The sequence below is a fragment of the Tupaia chinensis genome, unplaced genomic scaffold, assembly GCF_000334495.1.
Source record: "Tupaia chinensis unplaced genomic scaffold, TupChi_1.0 Scaffold000392_1, whole genome shotgun sequence".
Taxonomy (NCBI): domain Eukaryota; kingdom Metazoa; phylum Chordata; class Mammalia; order Scandentia; family Tupaiidae; genus Tupaia; species Tupaia belangeri.
This window is the reverse complement of record NW_006159894.1, coordinates 1703271-1729966: the sequence shown is the minus strand read 5'-3', so window position 1 is coordinate 1729966 and position 26696 is coordinate 1703271. Positions and strand designations below refer to the sequence as shown.

The 26696-nt window shown below is 49.6% G+C and overlaps 1 protein-coding gene across 1 annotated transcript in view; it reads right to left on the bottom strand.

Moving 5' to 3' along the window:
- Positions 1-26696, bottom strand: part of ITSN1 (intersectin 1) — a 268969-nt gene that overhangs the window by 27438 nt on the left and 214835 nt on the right. The window contains exons 32-34 of the mRNA XM_006153903.3: positions 10209-10330; positions 7438-7544; positions 1271-1454 (exon numbers count right to left, since the gene is read on the bottom strand). Coding sequence (XP_006153965.1) covers positions 1271-1454; positions 7438-7544; positions 10209-10330 — 413 coding nt within the window. The remainder of the gene's footprint in view (positions 1-1270; positions 1455-7437; positions 7545-10208; positions 10331-26696) is intronic.

Sequence of the window (26696 nt, the reverse complement as noted above, 5' to 3'; positions counted from 1 at the left end):
CCATTGGCCATCTTTCTCACCTTAGCATGACCTTAGACTGCCCCACTCACTAGCTAGTCAATCTCAATATTTACTGTTGAGAAACACCAGTGGGAAAAGAAACAAGGTTCTAGCCACAAAGAGACTCCACTCACACCTCCCAACGATGAATCAACATATGTGATTCCTAGGGAGGGAATAGTGACAGGCCTCCAGCATGTATGAGACCCAAAGGTTTGCCTGTCAATGTTATTATTCTTTTGCTATTCCTTCATTAAAATGGACCAGTTTGAAAGAATTTATGTTATCCTCTTCCTATTTTTCCCTTGGGGTATTTGGGGCTGTTTGAGTGGCCCAGTGTGGCCAGCAGGGACTCACCCTGGCCAAGAGCCTGGAGCCTCTAGCAGCATGGACACCACCTCCCCCAATGTCCCCTGGTGGGCACACAGTTCTCTAGAGCCCTGATAGCCCTGAGATGGACGTCCTCGCATCCCAGGATCCATCCCTGGGTCCCTGATCCCCACAGGCTGCCCAGAGCTTGAGTCCCTCAAGTAGGACCAACTGGGAAAAGGGCTGCCGGGGCTCCTGGCCACACCCTCTGCAAGGAAGGGTGGAGACTGGCTAAGAACCAACGCTGCCAAGATTAAATAGGAAAGGCACTCTGGGGCTGGCCCCACAGCCTAGTGGTCAAAGGAGCCAGATCCCACATGGTTCAAATCCTGACCATGCACGCACATGCATCTGTACTCTAAATCCCGACAGAATGGAAAAATGGAGATGGGACTGCAGTGCGACCACACCCCATTTTGAAGAGTGCTTTCTCCCTCTCACTCTCTGTCTCTCTCTGGGGAGTGCATGCCCTCTTGTAATTAAAAAAAATGCTTAACTAAAAAAGAAGGAACAAGAAGGAAGACTGAGGAAGGAAGGACAGAAGGAAAGAAGCAAGAAGGAAGAAGAAGAAAACAAAAGGAAATTTGAGACCTGCCTAGGCCTGGCGAAGGAGGTGAAGAACTTGGGCCTGCGTTCAGATAACACCACTAACACCCGCAACGGATCCTTGAAGACACCTCAAGGCTTCCATGTCGAGCAGGCCCCCTCCTCTCTGAGCCCACCCCTTTGGGAACAGCCACACCCACCAGCTAGTGCCAGTCCTCTATCGTGGGCCAAGAGCTCAATCCCTGTTGGCCTTCAGTGGCAATTCGCTGGCAGGCTTTTGGATCAGCCCCTACACACCCAGCTACCCGAAGACTGCCATCTCTGCACAGGTCTCTGTGTGGCCTGGGCTCCTTACTTTGACAAAGTCCTTGAAGTCCGGGGCCTCATCCGTTTTCTGCTGGATTAGGGCGGCCCCGTTGAGCTGGCAACTGCAAAAGCGGATGTAGGGCTGCATGTGTGGCAGCTGGGCACTCAGGATGTCGCCGATCATCTTCACGGGCATCTTCTCCCCAGACATCTTCTTTCGAACTCTCAGCGCTCTGCGTGGAAACACAGGAGGTAAGGCCCCCGCCTTCGGGCTGTCTGACAGCACCACGGCACACTTCTAGGTTGTACGGAAGCAGAATGTGTGTAAGGGACACAGACCCAAAGGCTCTAAAGGATCTATGTAGGAAACAAGGAACACAGGAAGAAATGAGTCTAGGACTACAGAGAGTATCACCAGGGCATTTTTCTTTGGCCACAATTTTTTTCCTCTTGTGCAGAAATAACAAACTTCTTTAATAAGGGCAGGATTCCTGGGTCAATGTCTCACATCACAGAATATCTGTGGTGAAAGCCCCATGCTGGTGTGACCCAAGCACTGAGACTATTTCCAGGACCGCTGCTGCCCAAGGGAAGTTGCTGTCACCAGGGAGGAGGCTCATTTTCAGACTAAACAAAACATAATTAACATGGCAAATCAATGGCTTCAAAATTAATCTGTGATGTTTGCCAAAGCCAGGGATAAATGATCATTTGAACTATCCCTGCTGTTGGCTGCTTTATTGCTGTGGCTAATTTGAAGTTGTCTAGATTAAGAGTTCTGAAAAGAGAAGCCTATTACTATGATAATGGGTCAATAAATCCAACGTGTAACCTAGAAGCTGAGAAGAGGTGTTTGGTGGGATTGGGAAGTGGGTTCTGGGATCCATCTGCAGTGTGAGTATTCTGGGCCACAATAGCTAGGACAGTGCATCCATCCTTCCAACTCTAATACATAAACCTTTTTTTTTTTTTTTGAGAGAGATTTTTGCTATAGGCGTGTGTATTCACTGGAGAGACAGAGGGACAGAAAGCGAGAAATCAACCCCCAGGTGGGATGGCCACAATGCAATCCCTTCTCCTCCATCTCCTCTCGGGATCTTTGGCATGCATGCACACACACATGCCCAGCGTGAATTTTAAGCCTCCGGGTCTGGAATTCAAACCATGGTTGGCCATGGGAGAGTCCAGCAAAGTAACCATTACACCATCTGCTGGTCCCTCTAATACATGAACTCTTAACACCTGCATCCAGAAGGTGACAACATGAGCTTCTACATGGCAAGGATAGCAATGCATGAGAAGGGCAGGACTGCAACGTATGAGGCGATAAGTGTGTTCCACTACTTTAGTGACCACAGGTAGATGGGTGGATGGGTAAATGGAGGGGTAGATGAACAGAATGGTGTGGTGCATCATTTTAACCTGAGGCTGGGAGGATGTCCCTATGGAGCCCTTTGACTGCTTTCATGGTCATGTTGGTGAAACTCTTGAAGTATGTGTAGGGCCATCTAACTTCAAGAAGACTCTACAATATTAGTATTAGGCTTCACAAACTTCAGATCACTTTCTTTTCTTTCTCCCACATTTTTGGCTAAAGATAAGTTTGTTGGACTAGGTAAGCCAGGGAAGGAAATATCAGGGGCAATAAATTATATGGACTGAGAAATCCATGATCCCACCTCAAGCAGATGCCCTTACAGGGAGAGGTGCAGGTCAGCACTGGCTGCTGGGGTGTGAGGAGTTGGCAGCTCAGTACCTCAGAGTGGCTCAAAGTCATTGCCCACTGGGGGTTCACGTGGAATTCTCCCAAATCCCCCAACATGCCAAAGTTTGTTCTCATCCCTCCCTCCCCTATTGTTGGGACAAGAGCCCTGAAAAACCACGTTACAGGGGCCGGCAGGTAGCGTGGTGGTAAGGGTGCTGGACTACGACATAGCCGACCACAGTTTGAGTCCCAGACCATGGTGTGATTTCTCACTTTCCTTTTTTCTCTCTCTCACACTCTGTCCCTCTCTGGCCAAATAAAAATAAAAATAAATAAAGTTAAATAAAATAATTTAAAAAACAACATGTTACAAACTTGCTAAGGATAGAAACAAGAAGGAAGTCCATCATATCCCGTGAAGAGTATAGGAAGGGAATAAAAGTACTTTCACTCTCTTCTCCCCTCCCCCACGTTATTTATTTATTTATTTATTTATTGAGAAATTTTTGCTATAGGGTGCATGTGCTCACCAGAGAGACAGAGAGAGATGGAGAGAGAGAAAATGAGAAATCCACCTCCCCAGGAAGGATAGTCATACACAGTGCTTTCTCCTAGATTCTCCTCTCGGGATTGTGAACACACATGCACAAGCACCCAGCCTGAGTTTTAAGCCTCTGAAACTGGGACTCGGACCATGGCCCACTAGGTGGGAGTCCAGTGCCCTAACTACCATGCTACCTGCTTGCCCCACATTATTTTTTAAATAATGGGGGGGGGCAAGAAAAAAGGAAATGAAGAATGATCACATGCAGATAGTCATTATCTTGAGCAAGTTGAACTAGTGCCTGGGGTCCTGAAGCTCACACTCATAGAGCAGTTGTCCCACCAGGAGACAGGTCTGAAATTAAGCTCCACCTATGTACCAGGCACCTCTTAGGTTCAGTTATGGGTCTCGTTCTGGGATGTCCTGACACATGGACTTACGAGGACTGGAGTGTTACCAGGCCCAGCCACGGCCTGGAGAGTACTCCTCCCTTTGGAGAACTAATTTGCAGCCACAGGAATTTTACACACCAGAGGCCTTGAACCATAAAGACTAATCAACCAGCTGGTAAATATTTCAAAGTGTGTGCAGTGTTTATTGAATGTGTGAATGTTCTTAGCTCTCCGAAGTCTGCAGACTGAGTGGACAGTCATAGAGCTGGCATGATTAATGTATCACTTATTTTTACATTTATTTCTTATTATCCCTATTTCCTATTGGGGGAATTGAGACAAGCAGAAAATGAGTGACTTGACGAAATTCACACTGCTAATGGATGATAGGGGCAGCCCTTGAACTCAGACCTGACCCAAGAGCCCACAGTTGTGACAGGAGGCATAGGTGTAGTGGGTCCTGACCTACCTACCCTCCTAGCTAATCTTGGCACCTGCCCATCCCCAGAAGCAGCTCTTGACTCCCGCCACCCGGCCCTCAGATCTCTCTCCTCCTCTCAGCCCCACAGAGGCAGCCTTTACACTCCCCTCCTTGCTGTCCTTCTCTCCATCTCAACATTCTTTCTTCCCATTTCTCACTCTCTCCATGCCCAGTCCAAATTCCCTATTTTCTTTCTTTCTCTTCACCCTCTCTTAACCACTCAAGATATTTTTTTTGTTTGTTTTTCTTTCATTTTCTGATTAAATAAAATAAAATGGTGTCCATGCTTCTTAAGATAAGGTAAGTCAAATACTTTATATTAATAAAAAATGCTTATTGGGAAGAAGCTCTTTTGTTTTTCTTTTTTTTCTTTTCTTTCTTTTCTTCTTTTTGTTTTTCTTCCCATAAAGGTCGGGCGAAGATCTCCTGCACCTGAACTCTGGACATAAAACGATTCTAGGTGTTTTCTGATCTGCTCATTACAGACGTATTTCTCAGTTCAGCTCACCAGTAAGAGCACGACCATTTGTCCTAACCATCAACCATCACAATAAGTAGGAAGGGCACAGGTTCCAGGTAGTCTCCTTTACCTTCATTTTATTTATGTGTTACTAAATCCTATCAACCCACTGCCATATACAAGGAGTGTATGCTGAGCTCCTGGGATCAGGAGTGCCGGGTGGTGGCTGTTCTCTGGTGACATTCCAGGGGTGCCACCTTCAGTTATCTTTAGCCCCTCCTCCTCCAGCCTGCCAGGAGTCCTCCAATCCTCTTGACATGGGGGTTATTCTTTTGCATAAAGAAATCATATCTGTGTAGCCAAGCAAACATAGCAAAATGCTAATTATAAAATTTATGATTTGGGTATTTGCTCTACAATTCTTTCAAGTTCTTTATATGTTTCATAATAAAATATTCAAAAGAAGAAAAAAAAATCAGATCCCCGGGGGCTCCTGTTTAGTAAAAGTATTTCATCTGGAGCATGAAAACATGAGCCAGTTCCCCCATACTAGCCAATCAGGTCATCAGAGGGGCAGGGACAGGGACCTCGTGCTGGGGAGGGGCTGGCAATGGCTGTGCAGGTCTACGCCATGCTGACCCTGCCCCAGCTGCATGATCAGTCCCGTGCTCCCGGCAGCTTGTATGGCAGACAGGAGAGGTCCCAGACCGCAACCTTCAAGGTTCTAAAAACAAAAGCAGGGAGGGTCGCCTGCCCAAGGTAACTGCTCCAAACAAGTTAGCAGGTGCTCAGGCCCGGACAAGAACTTGGCAAAGCTTACTTCTGGTCCTGTGTTCTTTGTGCTGGCGACAACTGGGTGGAATCCCCAGTTCTAGGACGCCATGTGTCATCCAGAGCACAGCCCACATGCTATGTGGCTTTGGACAAGGCACAGCCTCTGTAGGCTATATCAGCCCACTCACAGCTCCTACCTCCAAGCCCTGGAACAAGCCAGAGCTAACAGAACCTGGCCCCTACTGAGCTCGAGAGAGGCTGCTTGTTCCCTGCTGGGAAAAGGAGGGAGGGTTGACATGGGAAGACAGAAGAAGAGTATGGGAAATGCTGCCAGCCTAAAGTGTCCCTCAGGTGAACCCTGATGGGAGCAGGAGGGTTGGCCCTCTCTAAGGGGAACCCAGGGACATCAGATACATCTCCTGCCCCAACACCTACGACAACTGCCCAAGGAAAGGGGACATTGCCTATAGATATATTTTTGTGTCTATTTTAAACAGAATACTTTTATGTCTATTTTTCAACCACATGTCTCCAACACTTCAGGTTTAATACTGGTGGGCGCAGGGCTTTACTAAGCCTCTTCCTCCTAGGTGACAGGGCGAGGCTGATTACTCAGCTTTTAGCACTGGGGCCCTAAAGCCAAGCCCAACACTGACTCTGTTCCAGGCAGTCATGGTCTAAAGGTCTCTTCATAACAACCCTACATAATATGGGATCATCTCCATACACAGATGAAGACACAGAGGCCTGGGGACTGGAGGTGACCTTTCCAAAGACGCATAGCTAGAAGGCAATAACAGAGCCCGAGTCTGAGGCCAGCCCTTTGCCAGGAATACTTCAGGCCTGGGGTCACTTTGTTCACTGGTCTTCTGGAGTGCAGAGTAAGCAGACACGAGACATTTGTCCTCCTGCTCCCTCCCGTGCTCCTCTCTCCATCCCTCCATCCACTCCTGAACACATGCCTGAGGAAGTGGGGACCTGAAGTCACTTTACCAGAACACACAGGGACCACACTGAGGAGATGGTGGCTTCCCCGACAGGAGCAGAAAGATCAGGAGTGTGTACAAGGTCCAGGGCCCAGGGAGAGGGTGGTCCTTCCTCCTGACAAGGTGAATCCCCTGCCTTGGAGGCCGGAACTTACTCTACTCTGCAAGTGATTGACGTTTTAGCAGGGGTCTGGTGGTAATGGATTTGTTTTTATATTTTACTTTTTAGAACTGGGAGGAATCCCTGTGATGATCTAATCCAACGCCTTCATTTTACAGATGGGGAATGAGGCTCAAAGAGGAAGATGGTGAGTTGGGGTCCAAACTCAGATCTCTTGACTCTTAACCCTGCAGTGGCCCCTACACACTAAAGTAGGAATAAAATACAGGAACAGCCTCAGGCCACCATTTGGGAAAGTGTTGCTCAGGAACAGCTGCTGACGTCAGGCAGGGAACAGTTCCACGCTTGTCCATCTGCAGGTGCTGAGAAAGCCTCAAGAAGACCAACATTTCCCTATGGGAACCTGGGTTCGAGAAAACACACGTAGGGGTGACCCATGGCCAGGCTGGAGCAGCCAGTGATTGGGAGCTGGAACAGAACTGGCCTAGCTCTGGAAAGTCAAGACCCACCGGACAGGGAAGAACTGGTATGCCTTGACTATTTGTTCTCCACAAGGAAAAAGCTGGGGTGCGTTTCCAGAAAGCGTGAGGGCACAAGGGGGTGAGGGTGCTTGTGAGTGGCAATGAGCAAAAAAAGGCAGAAAGAGACACAGGGGTCATGCATGGAGGGACACGAACAGGCCCACAGAGAAATGCCAGTGTGTAAGCACCAAAGAGGTGAAGTGCAGCTGGGAATTAGAGAAGAGAGGCTTACTTTAGCAGTTTGATATTACACATAATCAGCTCCTTCCAGTTAACAAAAATCATAGCAACCTCTTTTTCTGTCAGCAGCTCAGACTCCATCAGGGGTTTCTGAAAGATCTACAGATGCAGAAAACGAAGCAGTTCAGAAAGCAAATGGTTAGCTTCCAACTCAACACACACGCACACACCGATCTGTATGGAGCAACGGCAAGGCCTCAGGACTCGGGTGTCTGCAACTTGACTGGGAGGCTCAGAAACCAAATGCCACCTTCCTGCAGAGATCTGAAGCAGGTGGCCCCTCCTCTGCTCCAGGGAATGGGAGGGGTCCCCAGCAACATCTTCATTGTCTGTGAGTGTGCAAGGGAACAAGGCCAGCTGAAGTTTCCAGGGGACAGGTCTTAACTCCACCAGGACAGGGAGTAAACTGTCTCACCTGTCTACTGGTGGGAAGCAATCCAGTGGGAAAAATGGGGTCTCCAAGATGCATGTGTGTATGGGACGTTCCTTCATTCTCACCTGGGCATCTGCTGCACACACAAGACATGGGCAGTCTAAGCTCCCAGAGGCTGGGCCTCTTACAAGGAGGGCTACCCGTGACAACCTGGGAACTAACACCATCGCTGTCTTCAGCCTCCTAGGCTGGGTCCTGATGGAGCCAGGACTTCCAGGACATAACAAGCCCTTTTCTTGGGCTCTGTGAAATAAACGAGCCCTCCCCAAGCTCTGGAGCATTGGGCATCTTGCAGAAAATCACAGGTCTCAGAGAAAGCCCAGGTGGTTGAGGCCCTGCCTATTAAGGTGGTTATTACCTACCAGTGGAGGCAGGAACACTCTTTTCTTCTGATAGTTCTTTAGGGAAAGGACAGCCTATCTTTGAAGTAAACTTGGCTGGCCCCTGAGAGCCCTATTCCACATGAGTCTTTACAATGATGTAGAACCTGGCAGGTCAGGGCCACCACATACAGCCATGCATTTTGTGCACTGTACAAAGCTGCCATATCTCAAGGGTGACACTCATACCCTAGGCATCCTAAACTCTATACTTTATAACAGTTTGGTGTCTTGAGAAAAGAGCACCCTTTCTGAATTTGCATCAACACTTCCAATGCGTTAATGGCAGCCTTGTGGGCCAGCGACCCATCCTATCCTCAGCATCAGAGAGCCGAGCTATGTCTTCCCTGGGTGTTGAGACTAGCAGACAAGACAGGTTTTGCAACTGTCTGGTGTGGTGGTGGAAGTGGTGGCGATGGAGGTTTCCAAACTTTGTAGTACTTTTCCATTTGTACAGTGACCCTAGGTCCAGCTCTGCAAAGCCCTGTTTTCTAATTTGGCAGCTTCCCATGTGTACAGACAAAAGCTTGCTGAGGAGCAGGGCAGCCATCCTGCTGGGCAGGCTGGCTGAGGCCTTTCAGTGGCTGCCTCGGAGGGTAGACAAGATGAGGCAGCATCCCAGGTCAGGGAGGACCATGGGGACTTGGGTGGATATGACTTCATTCTCAGTGACAGATTTTGTTTGCCCCAAGGAGAAGGAATTTAGAATACTGGGCATAACCTGAGCTATCAGCCCACTGGCCACCCCTTTCAGATGTCAGCACTGAGGCAGGGAGATGGCATGACGGGCTCTGTGGCATCAGCTGGAGGGTGGCTGGGATGCAGCTTCTCTGACAAGAGGCTGGACTCCAATCTCAGTCTATACACCCGCTTTCATCGGCTCCTCGGGACTCCTTTGCCCTGGGCAGTGTACTCTCAGTCCTTGGTGGGTATGACGGAGATGGCTGTGACTGAGAATGTCACCACCTTCTTTGGGGTAAGAGTCCCTCTGTGACCTCCTGTCCAGATGCCCCCCACAGACCAGAACGTGTCTCCGGCTCAGAGTTAGGCCCCACTCCCTCCTTGCCTCCTGCCAGTGCACCCCTTGCCACCCACGGTCCCCATTACCTCTGTGACCAGCTGCAGGTCGTTCACATAGTTCTCCTCAGTGACAATGAGCTCATGGATGTATCCTTGTCGCTTTCGTTCTGTTGGAGTCAACATATCCAAGAGATGTAAGTCTGAACACCCTGGAAAACATAACCATTTGGAACAATTTACTCCAAGTCTGGGAAGCCCACACACATTGATTGCATTGAAGGTCTTCTGGGTCTTCATGGCTGCTGGACCCTGTGGTCTTGCTCCAGGTGAGAATTATGAGTTGAATTTTGCTCCCCAAAATAACATGTTGAAGTCCCCACCCTGTACCAGTGGGTGTGACCTTCTCTGGAAGTAGGTCTGCGCAGATGTAGTCAAGTTCAGATGAGGTCATGCTGCACACTGGTGGGCCCCAATCCAGCACGGCCAGTGTCCTTATACGAAGAGGACGTCAAGACACACAGGAAGGATGCCACGTGACAACGGAGGCAGAGACTGACATGGCGTGTCTACTGACCAAGGGATACCAGGGACTGCGGCAACAGGAGAAGTTAGAAGAGAGGCCAGGGGAGTCTCCCCTAAGGCCTTCAGAGAGAGCATGGTCCTGCCAACACCTCAAATTGGGGCTTCTGCCCTCCAGCATGGCGACACAACAAAGTCCTGTTACTGTGAACTGCTCAGAGAGCGGTCATTGGTTACAGCAACCCCGGAAACAAGCAAGGGGGCTCACTCCTGCTTCATCAAAACCCCTCAAAGTATTGGGTCATTGGGAAAGTCATGACATGTTTGCATAGAAAAACACAGAAAAATACAGGCCCCACTCCCTCCTTGCCTCCTGCCAGTGCACCCCTTGCCACCCACGGTCCCCATTACCTCTGTGACCAGCTGCAGGTCGTTCACATAGTTCTCCTCAGTGACAATGAGCTCATGGATGTATCCTTGTCGCTTTCGTTCTGTTGGAGTCAACATATCCAAGAGATGTAAGTCTGAACACCCTGGAAAACATAACCATTTGGAACAATTTACTCCAAGTCTGGGAAGCCCACACACATTGATTGCATTGAAGGTCTTCTGGGTCTTCATGGCTGCTGGACCCTGTGGTCTTGTTCCAGGTGAGAATTATGAGTTGAATTTTGCTCCCCAAAATAACATGTTGAAGTCCCCACCCTGTACCAGTGGGTGTGACCTTCTCTGGAAGTAGGTCTGCGCAGATGTAGTCAAGTTCAGATGAGGTCATGCTGCACACTGGTGGGCCCCAATCCAGCACGGCCAGTGTCCTTATACGAAGAGGACGTCAAGACACACAGGAAGGATGCCACGTGACAACGGAGGCAGAGACTGACATGGCGTGTCTACTGACCAAGGGATACCAGGGACTGCGGCAACAGGAGAAGTTAGAAGAGAGGCCAGGGGAGTCTCCCCTAAGGCCTTCAGAGAGAGCATGGTCCTGCCAACACCTCAAATTGGGGCTTCTGCCCTCTAGCATGGCGACACAACAAAGTCCTGTTACTGTGAACTGCTCAGAGAGCGGTCATTGGTTACAGCAACCCCGGAAACAAGCCAGGGGGCTCACTCCTGCTTCATCAAAACCCCTCAAAGTATTGGGTCATTGGGAAAGTCATGACATGTTTGCATAGAAAAACACAGAAAAATACATCATGACTTTTCTGATGACCCAATACTTAGTAGCCATCGGCCAGCATTTCCCGAGGGCTCACACCATGCAGGCGCCATGGAAAGAGCCTTACACTGAAACTGTGTTTAATGCTCACTTGTTATACTAGAATTTGCCTCAGTTCGCTGCTAAGGAAACTGAGCTGGGGGAAGATGACTCACCCCACATCACTCAGCTCCACGGTGGTAAAGACAAGAGTTGAACCCTGAGACTTAAGCTGTACCCTAGACTTTATGCTACACCCCAGACCATTGTGATTGGCCCCCCAGCTCCAGAAGGCATAGGGTTACCCCTGGCTTATCTTTTAGAGGACAAGGAGGCTGTGCCAATGCTCCTCTTGACTCAGGGGCCAGCCAGATGCAGCATATCCAGGCAATGCTGGGAAGACCTGCGACTGCGTCCACCTTGTGAAAGCTGAATAGAAGCCACAGGCAGGCAGCAAAGCCCCTCTGGCCACCAAAAGCCCTGTGCAAGACCACTAGGGTCCAAGACTGCCGAGGGAATGAGTTGCCCCACCGCCCTGCCCGTGGCTCTCAGTTGGCTCGCCATTTGGGGCTTTGTTTGCTTTTACATGTTCAGGGCTTATCAGCAGAAGCTGTCCTTGCCCCAAGTACAATGGGATGAGGGGTGGGGAGGCTCCATTCTCACAAGCACCACAAGTGCAAGCCTGGACCCTCCTCCTCCAGGCCAGGGATCTCTCCCCACTTGTTTTTATTTTACTCATAGAAGCCGGATTTGCCAAACAGACTGGGAGGTGTCCTTAGTGTGTGTGTGTGGGTGGTGGGGGGAGGCGGGTGGCAGGGCTGGTGGGGCTGAAATCCATTCCCTTCCTTTCTCTACTCCCCACTAAGGGGTGCAGTTGAACACAGCATAGAACCCCCTATCTGGGACTAGTGGTTCTCAAAATGTGTGTTCTCAACACCTGGGGGTTGTTGGAGGCCCCAGTTACTAAGCCTTACAGAGTGACCTTTGGAGTCCAAGCCTAGGAATCTGTGACTTCGGCTCCCCAGGCAACTTTGTAGGCACACTGAAGTCTGAGAAGCCTGGATTACCAGTGGCTTCTCAGAGTCTCCACTGTCCCCAGGGGGAGTTACTGGGGCTCATGACTGGTGCTGGAAGCTTCTGCACCCTTCTGGGGGTGAACGATACCATAGACTCTTGGCAGATGCTATGATGTTGTAGAGATGAGCCCCAGGGCTGAATTCTTCCAGCCCAGGAGTTGGTCCTCTTCCCAGGCCAATCCATCTTTCCAGACACTGAAGCTCCTGCCTCTTTTAAAATATCTTTCTCCCATGAGTAATAGAGGCAGAGACAAAGAGGCAGCACCCCCACCAGGGTCTCAGTGCCCCAAATCCAGCCTCAGCTTCAGTCAGCTCCAGGTCATGGGTACACACGCGCCTGGCAAACTCAAGGAGCGCCAGACACTACCTTTGAGCCTTCCTGCACGGGTCAGCCTCGCAGAGCCCCGCATTTTACTACTGCACCCCACCTGGCCCCTTGGGTGCTGTAGCTTCTGTTGCTGTCATGGGAACATCCCAGGACAGGCAGGAGGATGGCAGGAAAGCAGCCTCTATCCTATTACCAACCCCTGTCCACCTTCCCATCCCAGACCTCACTCAGAGCCACTGCTCTGCAGCCACCCTAGAATCCATGGGGCCACGAGGTAAGTGTGAACCTCTACCCAGGTATGCAGCTGTGTCTGAATGTGGGCCCTCTGCTCAGCTGCCAGCTTGGCCTGCAGTTCTTCCTGCCTCCGGGGGTTGGTTGTCTAGAAAAACAGCTGTGTCAACAGTGACCTCTCAGGAAGGGACCGAGCCAAGCTGGCACTCATGGCTTCAGCTGCTGTGTGAGCCTGGGTCTGTGGGAAGCTGAGGGTCATCACCAATGGGTTTGACTCTTACTGGGCAAGTCACCAAGGACACATAACTCATCTCTGCCCTGTTTTACCTCACTGTCCTGCGAGTGAGTCAAAGGGCCAGGACACGGCCACTCCTTGTAAAATGGTTGCAAGCAGCCCATGTGTTATGGACTTGTGCACCTTCTCACAGAGCAGAGGCTCCCCGGGGATGTCCAGGGCATTCCCTTCTATGGATATTAGGGTACTGGCACAGAGCGATAGTTCTAAAATTGATCTCAGAAAACTGTGCAGTGAAGCGAGCAGTGACAAACCTCAGGCTACTGGTGGAAGCTGGTTGGACCATCTACCACATATCCTTGGGGGTCACAATTCCTTTGGAGAAGCTGATGTAGGCCATGGGTTCTTGCCCCAGCAAATGCATGTGTTTAACACACACCACATACACACAGATTTTTTTGGGTTTGGTTTTGGCTTTTGCTAGCCAGAGAGACAGAGAGGAGAGGAGAAACACCTCTTGTGGGGAATGATCGCATTCCAATCCCTTTTTCTCCACCTCTTTCTCCTTTAGAGACATTGGGCACAGACATGCGTGTGCTCGGCATGTCTCCCAACCCTCTAGGCCCAGGATTCAAACCACACAGTCAGTTATGTGGGATCTGGGCACCCCAACCACCAGGCAACGGAGCTGGCCTGACCTATACAGTTAGCACACAATTTTAGTGGTCCATAGGCCTTCTTGGAGCCTGTTCATGAATCACATTCATTCATTCATTGACAAACATCTCCCGATGTCCTTCCACGAGCCTTGAACTGAGCTGAGTGTGGGGGATTCAGGATGCATGCACTCCACAAAGTACAACAAAGAACTTTGGGGTTCAGTGTTTCTCAGCCAAAGGTGGTACTGCCCCCCTCCCCCCAGGCTCAAGATGGTGCTGCACTGCCCAGGCTAAAGATAGCATTTTCCACCCAGGCTGAGAGCCCATTATCGGTTGTCATAACAATAAGATGCCTGCTGGAATTTGGTGCTAAATAGCCTGCAATATTTAAGACAGGGATTGCCTATTTCTGATGCCAAGAACACCCCATAAAGAAACACTGACATACTTAGAAACTGACAACTAGAACACGATTATATTCCACAGTCAGGAGGCGTGAGTGACCGATAGATAGACCTAGGATGACTAAAGAATTGAAACAGTCTTATGAGGAAAGATGGCTGACTTGCTTTGGATTCCAGAAGTTTTTCTGAGTCTTCAACTTCCACATGGCACAAGTTGTGAAGAAATCAGAGCCAGATCGACAGCAGAAGGTCCTGGCTAAATCTGGGCCTTTGGTTCAAGAATCCGAGGTGCTCAGGGTCAGTGGGCACACACTGAAGGCTCCTGCATGGCCTTTGGGCAGCTCTAGGGCGGCTCCAGTCCTCCAGTTCCCACCAGCTGCGAGGCCCTAGTCCGAGCTGCAGGAGCTGAGAAGCCCAGGGCAGGCACTGGGGTGATCTGGTCTACCTGCCCCAAGCTAGTCCACCCTAGCCTGCCTGGAGGACACAGTGAAAAGTAAAGGCTTAGTGGGAGAGCCATCTCTGCATTATGTGCCAATGCCCTTGGCTTGGAATTATCTTTTTAGCCACAAACCTGAGCCACGGGATGCTGTTTAAAAATTCTCGCCGGTGAATGCCAGACCAAGAGAACCATTAAAGACTTGAATAGGCACTTTGAACTCTAAAATAGCCTTCCTTTGAAAATTTAATATTCAGAAAAACAAGAGAGGTTAAAAACTTCATTATTTGAAGGTAAATGGAAAAGACATTTCAAATAAAAGCGTTTTCTTTAGGGGTGGAGGGACATGACCCTCTCTCCTTTGGGTACCCGGATCAATGTGGTTTGTCGGCCCCTCTCCAGTGAAAAACGAGAGGATAAAATATGGTAAATGATTTTCCAGGGGCATCTTGGTGTAATGAAGGAATTCTCAGAACTAACTAAAACCTACTCACAGCTGAAATAATATTTTAAATTACTCCAGGCAGTTAAAAATGATCCCCTTATTACAGCCCACATAAATTTCCTAATCTATGTGTCTTCTCTTACAATTTCATATTATTAGGTATATTTATTTACAAGATGGGGAATGCTGTAATGCCCCTTTGGAAAATTTTAAGTCTAGGCTGCTAAAGGAAAGTATGGGAAAATCTTATCAAGAAAAGCTCATCTTGGGGAGGCCCCATAGCCTAGTGGTTAATGGAGCTGAATCCCATATGGCTGATTGTGCAGTTCAAATCCTGGCCCCAGTAGCTTGAAAAATAATAGTCCGCACATGTGTGTGTTGCCCCAAGTCCCAAGGAGATAGAGAACTGGGGAAGTGATCGTAATGTGACCATCCCTCACCAAGGGATGCTTTCTCTCTCCCTCCCTCTTTCTGTCTCTAGTGAATTGCCAGGCCCTCTGGTAATTGTTTTTTTAAAAAAGGTCGGGGTCAGTAACCAGCAGTTAGCGTAATGGCTATGTTCCTGGACTCCCACGTAGTCGACCGCGGTTCGCGTCTCGGACCCGGTGGCTTAAAACTCACGCTGGGCACGTGTGCATACGTGCCCAAGATCCCGAGAAGAGAATGGAGGAGAAGGGATTGCGGCGTGACCATCCCCCCCGGGAGGTGATTTCTCGCTTTCTGTCTCTATGTCTCTCTCTGTCTGTCTGGCGAGCGCACGCGCCCTACAGTGAAAATCTCTCCAAAAAAAAATAGAAAAGGTCGGGGTCAGCAAGTGGCATGGTGGTTAAGGTTAAGGAACTGACTCTCACAAGGCTGTGGTTCCAGTCCTGGACCTGGTGGCTTGAAAATCACACCAGGCACGTGTGTGTGTGTGTGTGTGTGTGTGTGTGACCAAAATCCTGAGAGGAGAACAGAGGAGAAAGGATTATAGCATGGCTACTGTCCCTGGAGGGTGAGTTCTCACTCTCCCTCTCTGTCTCTCTCCAGCCAATGCATGTCTTATGGCAAAAACCTAAACAAAAATTTTTTAAAAAAGCATCTACCCCCTTAACTCTTATTCATATGAACAGTCTAATTTAAATAAATTATTTTATTTCAAAAGTAATATACACATGCAAATTGAACATCTCAAAGGCTGCAGAAGCATTTAAGGTACAAAGTGAACACTGCTCTTCTCCAGACCACCAGTCCACTTTCCCAAGGAGAGGCCTAATTCTGAAAACACAGCAGGCCCCCACAGCAAGCTGGCCATCGCGCAGAGCAAGTAAACAAGCCTCATCCCTGTTATTAAAGGGCAAAAATATGCAATAAGTCGGTCAATAAATATTAAGTTCCTAGGAAGTCCACGAGAAACAGAAATAAGCAAGATACATGTCTTTGTCCTTAGGGAAACATACCACCTGGGGAGAGACTGGAAAAGTAAATTAAAAGTAGCAAGCGTTAATCCCAGCCTGGCGGCAGTGTAACACACCAAATGGCAGTGCTGGAAGCCACATGACCGACCGTGGACTCAGAGCCCTGGATTGGCCCCCACATTGCCAGGTGTCTAAGAGCCTCACGAGTTGGAGGGCGGTTTAAAGGGGATTTGGTGTGATGAAACCTTGTCAAGAGTGCTTCTCTCCCTCTCCGTAGTGTGCACACATGTGGTCTGTCATGAATAAAAATAATTTATTTTTAAAAAAGAAGCACCGAAAAGTGGGCCAGGAGGAGTCTGTACTGACAATGGAGTTGGGAGGAACCCGGAGAAGCAGAGGCTCTTCATGCAGAGGTCAGAAGGGTTCCTTGCAAGACCCTCCTTGTGCCGGGCTTCCATGTGGTCAGGAGGACAAGGCTGTTATGTCTGGGGGTGGGCTCCAGGGAGAGCAAGCCTTCACCCAGGCACTAGATCTACGCAGAGCAGCTGTGGGAGATAGGGTGGGAAGCAGGACTAGACCAGGTCACGGAGTTTGGAGACAAAATGTGGAGGGACCAGGGGAGAGAGCAATAGGGGAACTTGGGTGATGGCTGTTCATCTTTACAGGAAAGGACATGCCAACCTCTCTGAGGACATTCAGCCCAAATGCTCTGGTTAAATGGCCTGGGTAGGCAAGACACATAACTGGGCTGCTGGAGCTCCTGTCTACACTGCAGGCTCCCCTCTCCACTGTAGCCTCTCCTGCCAGCTATGCCTATGCCCCCATAGGCCACACTCGATTATCCCGAGGAAATTTGTCTACTTGTGCGCCCCTCAACATCCTGCACAGGATGGTCCATGTGGGGTGGCCTCAAGTAGGCAAAGCCCATGTGGGTATGACACGAAGGACGTTCTCTTGTTAGATGCTATGTCCCGCCCCACTGCAGCTGATGTCAGAAACCCCAGCACGCTCCAAGCCATGAAGCTAGGTGTGCCTGCTGAGAATCAGCATCTAGACTTGGTTCTGGGGTTCAGCGGTGACAGAAGTGGGACAGGTCCTTGTCCTTCAGAGGCCTTCAGTCTACTGGGGGATCGGGCATCCCAGACAGGCCTTGGTCTTTGTTGAGGGGCAGGAACCACATAAAGGGCATTGTTGCAAGTTGTAAATAGCCCTTGAGACAACACAGAGGTGCACATCTTTTTTTTTTTTCTTAGTTTATTTACACATCTATTCCTGAACTAGAGACAGCACCCCCCAACAGGGTCCTGATGTTGCGATCTACCCGTTTCAGCTAGCCCTGGATCATGGGCACCAGCACACCCCGCAGTCTTCAGACATGAACCTAGAACCTTTCCATGTGGGTCAGCCTTGAATGTGTCATGTTTGACCACTATGCCACCGTCTGACCCCTGCATATCCTTAAGATTCGATTTGAATGGGGATCTGGAGAAGCCAGTGGGTGTGTAGGTCTGTAGTGAGACATGGTGGATGCCACACAATGGTGCCAAAGCCCCTGGTGCCTGAGTGCAGCTGAATCCAGGCACCTCACTGCAGCCTGTCTTGGAGATTGTCACGCAAGCTGGTCCCTCTCTTTCCGGGGCTTCCCCTCAGCTGCTCTCAGTCTGAACCCAGAAGCTTTTAAGTGCCCACGTGGCTTCCCGAGCAGCTTCGTTTCCTCCCAAGACGGGGGACCCAGTCTACATGGGTTGCCTGATGGTTTAATGACTGTTGAGGAGGGCAAAGACCGAGTTTCTCTCAGGGATAAAACAGCTCTTCATTTTCCATAAGCAGCCTTGTTAAAGGGGAGGAGGGCCTATCATTCATGGCTTCGTAACTGACTCTGGAATTCCTGGCATGAAATTGCGGCCTGATGGTCTGCATATTTTAGCTCATTTCTGGCCCCATTCGTATCACCACCCTTGTTTTCCTTTCTTCCTGGGTCCCTGTAGTAATGGAGGAATCCTTAGTGCCTGCCATAAATACATCCTTTGGGTACACAAGGCAGGCTGAGATGTCATAATAGAAGCACAGACATGTTTTTATTGGAATATGAGGGAGGAGGTAGTGGGCTACCAGAGGGGTCTGGGAAGATTTTGCAGAAGAGTAGGAATTCGAGTTGAACTTCATCAGGCAAATATCAGGATGGGTCGGCAGTAGGGGAGAATTCCACTAGAGAGCAGTTAGGACAGATGCGTGTCCAGGAGCAGATGGCATGAAGGAAGGAGGCTGGACTGACAGCAAATGAACAGTTACCGTGGAAGGCCCTCTGGCCATGAGTTCCAGGTGTTTTGAACGTACTCACTCGTTGCATGCTAACCAGTAATCCTATGGAGTAGATACTGTTGTTCTCCCCAATAAATGGATGAGGAAACTGAGGCACAGAGACGTTTAGTAAGTTGCCAAAGCCTCTGTCCATCAATAGCAGCAGCAGTCTGGCCCTAGATTTCATGCTCTGAATCACAATGCCTCTGCTTTGCCAGAAAGGTAGTTGTCTGCTTGGCTGCCATATTGAAGTACCCCAGACTGGGGAGCTTAAACAGCAGATACTATCTTCGTGTGGTTCTGGATGCTGAAAGTTCCAGATCAAGGTGTTCAGCGGGATTGATTTCTCCTAAGGCCTTGCTCCTTGGTTTGCAGACAGTTACCTTCTTATCGTGTCCTCAGTCTTTCCTCTGTGAATGCAAATCTTTATTGTCTCTTTGTGTATCCAATTCTTCTTTTTTAATTTTATTTTTTAAGAGATTTTTGCAATGGGGCTTGTGCGTTTGCCAGAGAGACAGAGAGATAGAAAGCAAGAAATCACTCCTCAGGGGGGATGGCCATGCCACAATCCCTTCTCCTCCAATCTCCTCTCAGGATTTTTAGGTACTCATGCACACACGCCTGGCATGAGTTTAAGCCACCGGTTCTGGGACTTGAACCTTAGTCAACTACGTGGGAGTCCAGCAACATAACCATTACACCATCTGCTGATCCCCCTAATTCTTCTTCTTAAAAGGTCAGCAGTCAGACTGGATTAGGGCCCTAATAGTCTCGTTTAAACTTAATCACATTTTTAAAGAACTTATCCCCCAAACAGTCACACACTGGGGTACTGTGGGTTAGGGTGTCAACATATCAATTTTAGAGATGCATGATTCGGCCCAGAACAGGTGGAGAAGTACAGTCCAGGAGGCTTTGGTGGCACAGCTGGGAAGGTCCTGGCCGTATTTTAAGGGATCCCTGTGACAGCTGCATGTAGGATGGATGGGTGCGGTGGCCCTCGAGTTTGGCTACACATTAGTCACCAGAGGGGCTTTTAGAAATCCCAGTGCCCCTGCTGGACTCCAGACCAACTGAATCAGACTCGAGGTGATGCCCAGCGTGAGTCAAGTGTACAGTTCCCACGTGGTACCAGCATGTGGTCAGAGAGGACTGCTTGATCAGTGAGAAAACAGCCAGAAACCATGACACCTGCTGCAAAGAGGGAGCGAAATTTGGAAGCTAAATCTATCCAGGTATATGAGAGTGGCCAGAGGTGCTGAGCTAAGTCCAGCCCATAAAAGGTTACTCAAGCCATTGTCCAAGAGGGCTTGATGGCTGTAACCATTCATGTGGCCTGGTGCCTGGAGACCCCTGATGCTCTGTTCTTGGGGAGGCCCCAGCAGCTGCATAGAGACCACACTGGCACCTCTGGCCTCCAGCTCTAGGGCTATGGTTTCAAAGGTCACTCTGCTCACTGCCTTCATTGTATGGAAGGGACAGTAGAGTCTAAAGACGGATGGTGGCTTCCTTAGTCAGGACTAAAACTTTTGCTCATGATGTTTCAAGAGACAAATCATGAGGAAATCACAAACTTTCCAAAGGCGGGGAAGGGTGTCCATACTCTTTTCTCTCCTAGTAGATGCCTGCAAGAACTGGCTGAGAGGTAGGCTTATCCTCGGAGTCCAGGACTAGAGGGCTGGTGGCAGCCAGTCTGGGTCAAGGCAGCTGGGTCTTCTCTGAAACCCAGCCCCACAGTTCAGGCCCTAAGAAACTCTGGAAGCCAGATCAATTTGGCTATCCAGGGGACAAGTGCACCTCTCATAGCAGAAGGGTCTAGCTGAGGTCTCTCCTCATTTAACGAACTCCATTGAATGCAAGAGACAACCTAGCTTGTGACACTTGCTGCTCATTTTGACCAACTGCACAGATCCTTCCAGGACTTTGCTTCTGTGGCTTTCAAAAAATTGTGAAAAAATGGAAATAAAGTATGAGTTTATTTTCATGCAAAAAAAATAATTAACTGATGCACAGGTTTTTCACAATATGAGTTTTCCAACAGATAGTATTTAGGGTGATTTTAAGAATGATAGTATTTAGGGTGGTTTTAAGGTTTTAATAAAGGGGCCAGCTCCATGACTCGGTGGTAATGTGCTGCTCAAAAGAAGCTGAATAGGGGAACCAGCAGTTAGCATAATGGCTATGTCACTGGACTCCCACGTAGTCGACTGTGGTTCGCGTCCTGGACCCGGTGGCTTGAAACTCACGCTGGGCACGTGTGTGTGCATGCCCAAGATCCCGAGAGGAGAATGGAGGAGAAGGGATTGCGGCGTGGCCACCCCCCTGGGGGGTGATTTCTCGCTTTCTGTCTCTATGTCTCTCTCTGTCTGGCGAGTGCACGCACCCTATAGCAAAAACCTCTCCAAAAAAAAAAAAAAAAGAAGAAGCTGAATAGCACATGGTGCCCACAGTTCAATGTGGTCAGCCCATAGCACACCTGGCTTAAGTGTAAATGCCCAGGAGTCAGTGACCTGGAGAACTGCAGGAAGGGGATTGTGGTGTGACCAGACTCTTAGAGGTTGCTCATCTTTCTCTTCCTCACTCTCACATATACATGTATGCACTCTATCACGAATAAAGAAGAAAAGAGTGATGAAGAATAATTCTTATGATCACTAAGTTCCTTTTTTTGTTTGTTTGCTTTAGGGTTTTTTTTTAAGAGATTTTTTGCTATAGGGCATGTGTACTTGCTGGAGAGACAGAGAGAAACAGAGACATGGAAAGCAGGGGGATGGCCACACTGCCATCCCTTCCCCTCCATTCTCTCAGGATTTTGGGCATGCATGCACATGCACCCAGCATTGAGTTTTAAGCCACCGGGTCTGGGACCCACATCATATTTGACTACGTGGGAGTCCAGTGACGTAATCATTACGCCATCTGTTGGTCCCTTGGTTTAGGATCTTTTCATGAGATTTTATGTATTGGGCTGGAGGAGAACAAACAGCGTGATGTGTCTCGCCCCTCTCAGCCTAGCTGGGGAGGAAGGACTGAGTCTGTGGAATGAGAGGGCAACACATGACAGTCTGCCAAGAACACTTGCTGAGCAACCGCAGAGAGCAAGGCACAAGACATGTGCAAGTGTGCAAGTAGACCCTGTCCTCCAGCTACAGTCAACAGAGAGACAGGGAGTCCCTCAGGAAGCCCACTGTACAAGGTAGGGTATCACTGCTGCTTTTCAGAGCTGTGACTGTGGAGGTCTCAATGGGGATGTAGGGAACGAGAGTATGGGCCTTGCTCCCAGCTAGGGAAGTAAGAGTGTCTACGTATTTATGTATCAGTCTCTCTACCCATCCTATGTACAATAAGCAACTCAGGACGGTGGACAGGGAGCCGCGGTGGGAAGATAAGGACATTCCTGGCTGGGATCCTTCAGTGACTTAAACTTGAGAAAACCCAGACAGGTGGAGCGGGATGATGGAAAGGATCCACACACCACTTCCCTCTTAGATGGGGTGCACAGGAATGCTGCTTGGTAGACGAGGTTCAGAGAGGTTGAGCGGCACGGTCTCTGTATCTGGGGAAGGCTCCACATCCATGCTGCCTGCACACTCCTCTTTACCTCCTCAGATGGACCCAGGATGCTATAGTGGGGACCAGGTTTGGGTCCCGACTAACGCCAGGGACTCCTATGATAAAAATGGACAGTTCCATGAAGTAATATGGAGGTCAAAGGAGATGGTTTTCAAGAGGGACAGCTGGAAAGCCATTGGGACAACAAAAGCGTGGACTTTTGTTCAGGTCATGGTAGTGACGCAACAGGGAGCTGGGATTCTGGACACCAGCTCCATAACCAGCCTGGGCTGCGACTTCACCCCTTCAAGCATAAAGGAATCATCGGTCACAGAGGGCTTCTTTGAGGAGGTGACAACAAAGCTGTGCTAAAAATGGAGCACAAAAAGGGATAAATGAGAAGGAAGGCGAGGGGGCTGCCTAAGGGGGCAAATCAGGCAGGGCCTTGAGACCAAGCAGATTTGAGTCTTTATCCTAGGAAGACTGGGAACTCCTTGGATGATTTTAGGTAGAAATTTTGTGTTCTTTTTGATGTTTTTTAAAGTTTATTTGTTCCTTTCATGAGAGAGAAAGAAAGAAAGAGAATGAGAGAGAGAGAGAGCGCCTTACACAGCCTTCTACCCCCATCTCAGCCAGACCCGAATCACGGGGACATGTGCACTGCGTGTTTAGGGAGTTCTCCAGATATGAACCCGGAACTTCTCCATGTGGGTCAGCCTTGCAGAGCATCGTGTTACTGCTGTGCCAGCTTTCAGCCCCCATGAAGTGTTTTTAAAAACAGACCTCTGTCTACAGGGCAGAGAAGTGGCTGGAAGAAGGAGAGTGGGTGCAGAGAAACCAGGGAGAAGACTCACGCCATTCTTCCAGAGGGGCAGGAGCAGCTCATGTACTCCAGGGCCCCTGCTGTTCCTGGGACTAAGAGTGCTCCTTCCCGTGTTCTATCACATTACCCCCTTCCTTGCAGACAGGTCTCTGCCCACCTTGTACTACCCCATCAGCTAGAGCCCTGGTCCTTAGTCATGCTCTGCTTCTCTCATCCATCACCATCCGGAATGCTCCATCTATCTGCTGTTGTCTCCCTGTTCCTATAGGCTCCTCAAGAGCAGGCGTCTGGTCTGCCCAATTCACTGAGCACAGCCCTGTGACCAGGCTGGTTCTGCAGCCACCTTGTTTTTTTAGCCACAACTCTCAGGGAGCGGCTGGGCACCTCCTGGTCTCACAGGCCACATGCAGAGCCTTGACCCAGCAGGAGGCAGGAGCAGGAGGGGATGGAGGGAACTGGCAAATGTACTTCTGCTCCTTGAGGATGAGATCTGGGGGGGATTCCTACTGGAAACAAGGGAGTGCGGACACTGAGGATTCAGACTTGCGGGTCTTCCCACGGGGCCCCAGGGCTCCAGGGTAACACTGCAGAGAGGAAAGAGGCATCGCTGGCTTTGCCTTCTCTACTGGGGTAGATCTTACAGGCTGGGGCTCTGCTGGAGGCCTGGCAGGCAGAAGAGAGGCATCAAGGCCTGAGCTCTGGACCCCAGTAGGCATCTCAGGGCACAGCAGCGGGGCAGAGAGAGCGTTCACCTCCCAGAGGCTTTAAGTATACTAGAGGCAGCTGCTCTGGAGACGGCACTTTAGGGAGGCACCCCCCCAGCAGCACAGGTCCCTTATTCAAGCTGTGTGATCGTTCAAAAAGACTCAGCGGCTGGCATATCTGAGAGTGGGGTTGGGGCCGCTGGACGCTCCTTTCTCTGCTGGCAGGAGAACACAAGGCCACAGAATGCAATGATGAGAAATAAAGGACCCAGTGACTCAATGCATTTGTGACAGGTTTATTGTGGAGCACTGCATGGGCCTGCCAACACAGTCCACAGACATGACATTTAAAAGCCTTGCACATTCCATTCCCCTGCTGGCCTCCCCACCGTCCACCCCGCAGTGTGAAAGCCGGGCAGCCTGTCCACGCCCACCGGGAATCAGCTGAGCGGGCTCTGGTCGTCAGACCAGAGAGCGTCACTGCACGTTCCAGGAGTGCGGGCAAGATGTTTCTAAAAGCTGCTTGCTTCTACACAGCGGGTCTGCTGCTAACGAAGAAAGAGGCTGTGATTTGTGTGCAAATTAATGGGGCAAATCTTACAATGAGATGTCTGGAAGTTTTTAAGGGAAGCTGTCCAATTTTTTCTCTCTGAAATCCCCATTCTGTAAAAGCATGTGTTCTAGGGGCCAGCAGGTGGTGTGGTAGTTGAGGCGCTGGACACTCCCTCATGGCTAACCATGGTTCGAGTCCTGGATCTGCTGGCTTGCTTTCTTTCTCTTCCCCCTCTCTGTCTCTCTCTGGTCAAATTAAAATGAATAAATAAAATTAAATAAATAATTATTTTAAAAAGAAAGCATGTGTTCTGACAGTTCTTCAGTGCACACAATCCACCTGCTAGCTTCGTGTAACAAAAGAAAGCAAGCAGGAAGCCACTGGATTGAATTCTGTGATGCTCACTGATCAGGCACAAAGGCCCTTTTTTCTCCAGTAACGACAAAGCTACTACGTGTTGGGTACTTACTCCCTTCTGGGTGTTATTGTGATCTCTGTGCATGTAAACAAGGAAGCCAAAACACAAAGAGGTGACAAGTCCACGGTCCCATGAGTAAGTGGCAGAGCTGGGATTTGAACCCATGCTCTGATCTGCCAACCGAGATTGTTTCTTGGGCTGGAACAGTTATATGAACTCCCTTCTTTGAATCGCTATTTTCGCATAGGAAGGTGGCCTACAGAAAAAGGAGACGTTCTAAAATTGTAAGATAAATGGAGTAGAACATGAGAGTGAACTTGTAGGTAAGCTGCATTATTACCTACAGTGCCACATTATTTCTGGCAGAAGCCAGGAGTGAAAATTGAGAAGCTACAGCAGCACGTTTTCACGTTGGCGCAGAGTAAGGGCAAGCCCGTATTTTTGAAAGAACTGCCTGCAGCTGAAGGACTAAAAGTGGACGTGAGCCAGCACTGGGCCTGCGCAATGACATTACGCACCAACGTGTGGGAATCCTCACCAAGGGCTTCAAACTCCCACGGCAACCCCAGAGGTGACAGGAAAGAGAGACCCCATACCCCATCTTCCAAAGAAGCAACCACTAATTCTGTGGAGGTGGGAGCTCTGGGATACATAGGGTTGTTTTCCCAGATCGTACCAAGAGGATGACTCACTGGGGTCAGAGTTGACGCTGAGAACATTATGCGAAGCCCTCAGTGGCCTCAGCTGTAAAGGGCAGGGCTCGTGCCCAGTGTGGCCAAAGATCTTGACTTCACTGAAAAATCTGCAGAGAGCCATCTCTGCAATCCAGCCCCACCCCAGGCCTTTCCCCACCTTCCTGATGGGGCCTGCAGTGCAACCCAGGGGATCAGTGTGCAGGAGGGTGTAGTGTCAAGGACGAAGGACAGCAAGGCACACATAAGGGGCGAGCGGGGCCAGCAGGTGGGTTAACACTGGACCTAGTGAAGCAGCGTCCGTTGTGAGAACTGCAGGTCAAAAGTGCCTTCCTGTTTCCTGGTTAGAGTTCAGAGAAAAGACAGCAGGAGAAGGAACTGTCCAACTAAAAACTATGATAGGCTGAATCAAAGGAAGGGACACTTCATCTTTTAAGCTTTGCAATACTCAGAAGCGATGTACCAAGCAGGTGTGGAAATGGCAGCTCTAGGCTGCTGCCAGAGTCTTCGAGTGGTATTTATCAGCTTTCTGGGTGTACTGACCTCAACCCACTGTCATCAGCTACAGATAGTGGGTTGAGCTACAGATAGTGCTACAGATAGTGGGCCATTCAACCCACTATCATCAGCTACAGACACAAGCATTTGAGTCACTCTGTCTCATTGTCTAACACACACTCACACACACATACACACTACTACCATAGAACAGTAACGATGTAGCTTCTAAGAAGCAGTAATCTTAACAGCAAGATACATACACAATCTTATAGCTGATGCTGTCTTTTTGCTGTTGTTAGTTTTTTTTGCCATAGGGTACGTGTGCTTGCAGGAAAGAGATAGAGAGACACAGAGACAGAGAAAGTGAGAAATCATCCCCTGAGGGGTGATGGCCACACCGCAATCCCTTTGGCCATGTGGGATCCAACACCTTAACCACCTTGCCACCTGCTGGCCTGCTGACACTCATCTTTTACAAACAAACCTTAGTTTTTGTGGATCAAGGCATCTAATTTTAAGAATGCCTGGGGAGGGACCAGCAGATGGCATAATGTTTACATCGCTGGACTCCCACGTAGTCAACTGTGGTTCGAGTCTCAGACCCAGTGTTTTAAAACTCACGCCGGACACGTGTGTGTATGCCCAAAATCCTGACAGGAGACTGGAGGACAAGGGATTGTGGTGTGGCCCTCCCACCCCCTGGGGGTGATTTCTCGTTTTCTATCTTTCTGTGCACACACGCTCTACAGCAAAAACTTCTCATAAAAAAATTTTTTTAAAAAAAGGGGGACCTGGGGAACCAGCAGTTAGCGTAACGGCTATGTCACTGGACTCCCACGTAGTCGACCGCGGTTCGCGTCTCGGACCCGGTGGCTTAAATCTCACGCCGGGCGCGTGTGCGTGCGTGCCCAAGATCCCGAGAGGAGAATGGAGGAGAAGGGATTGC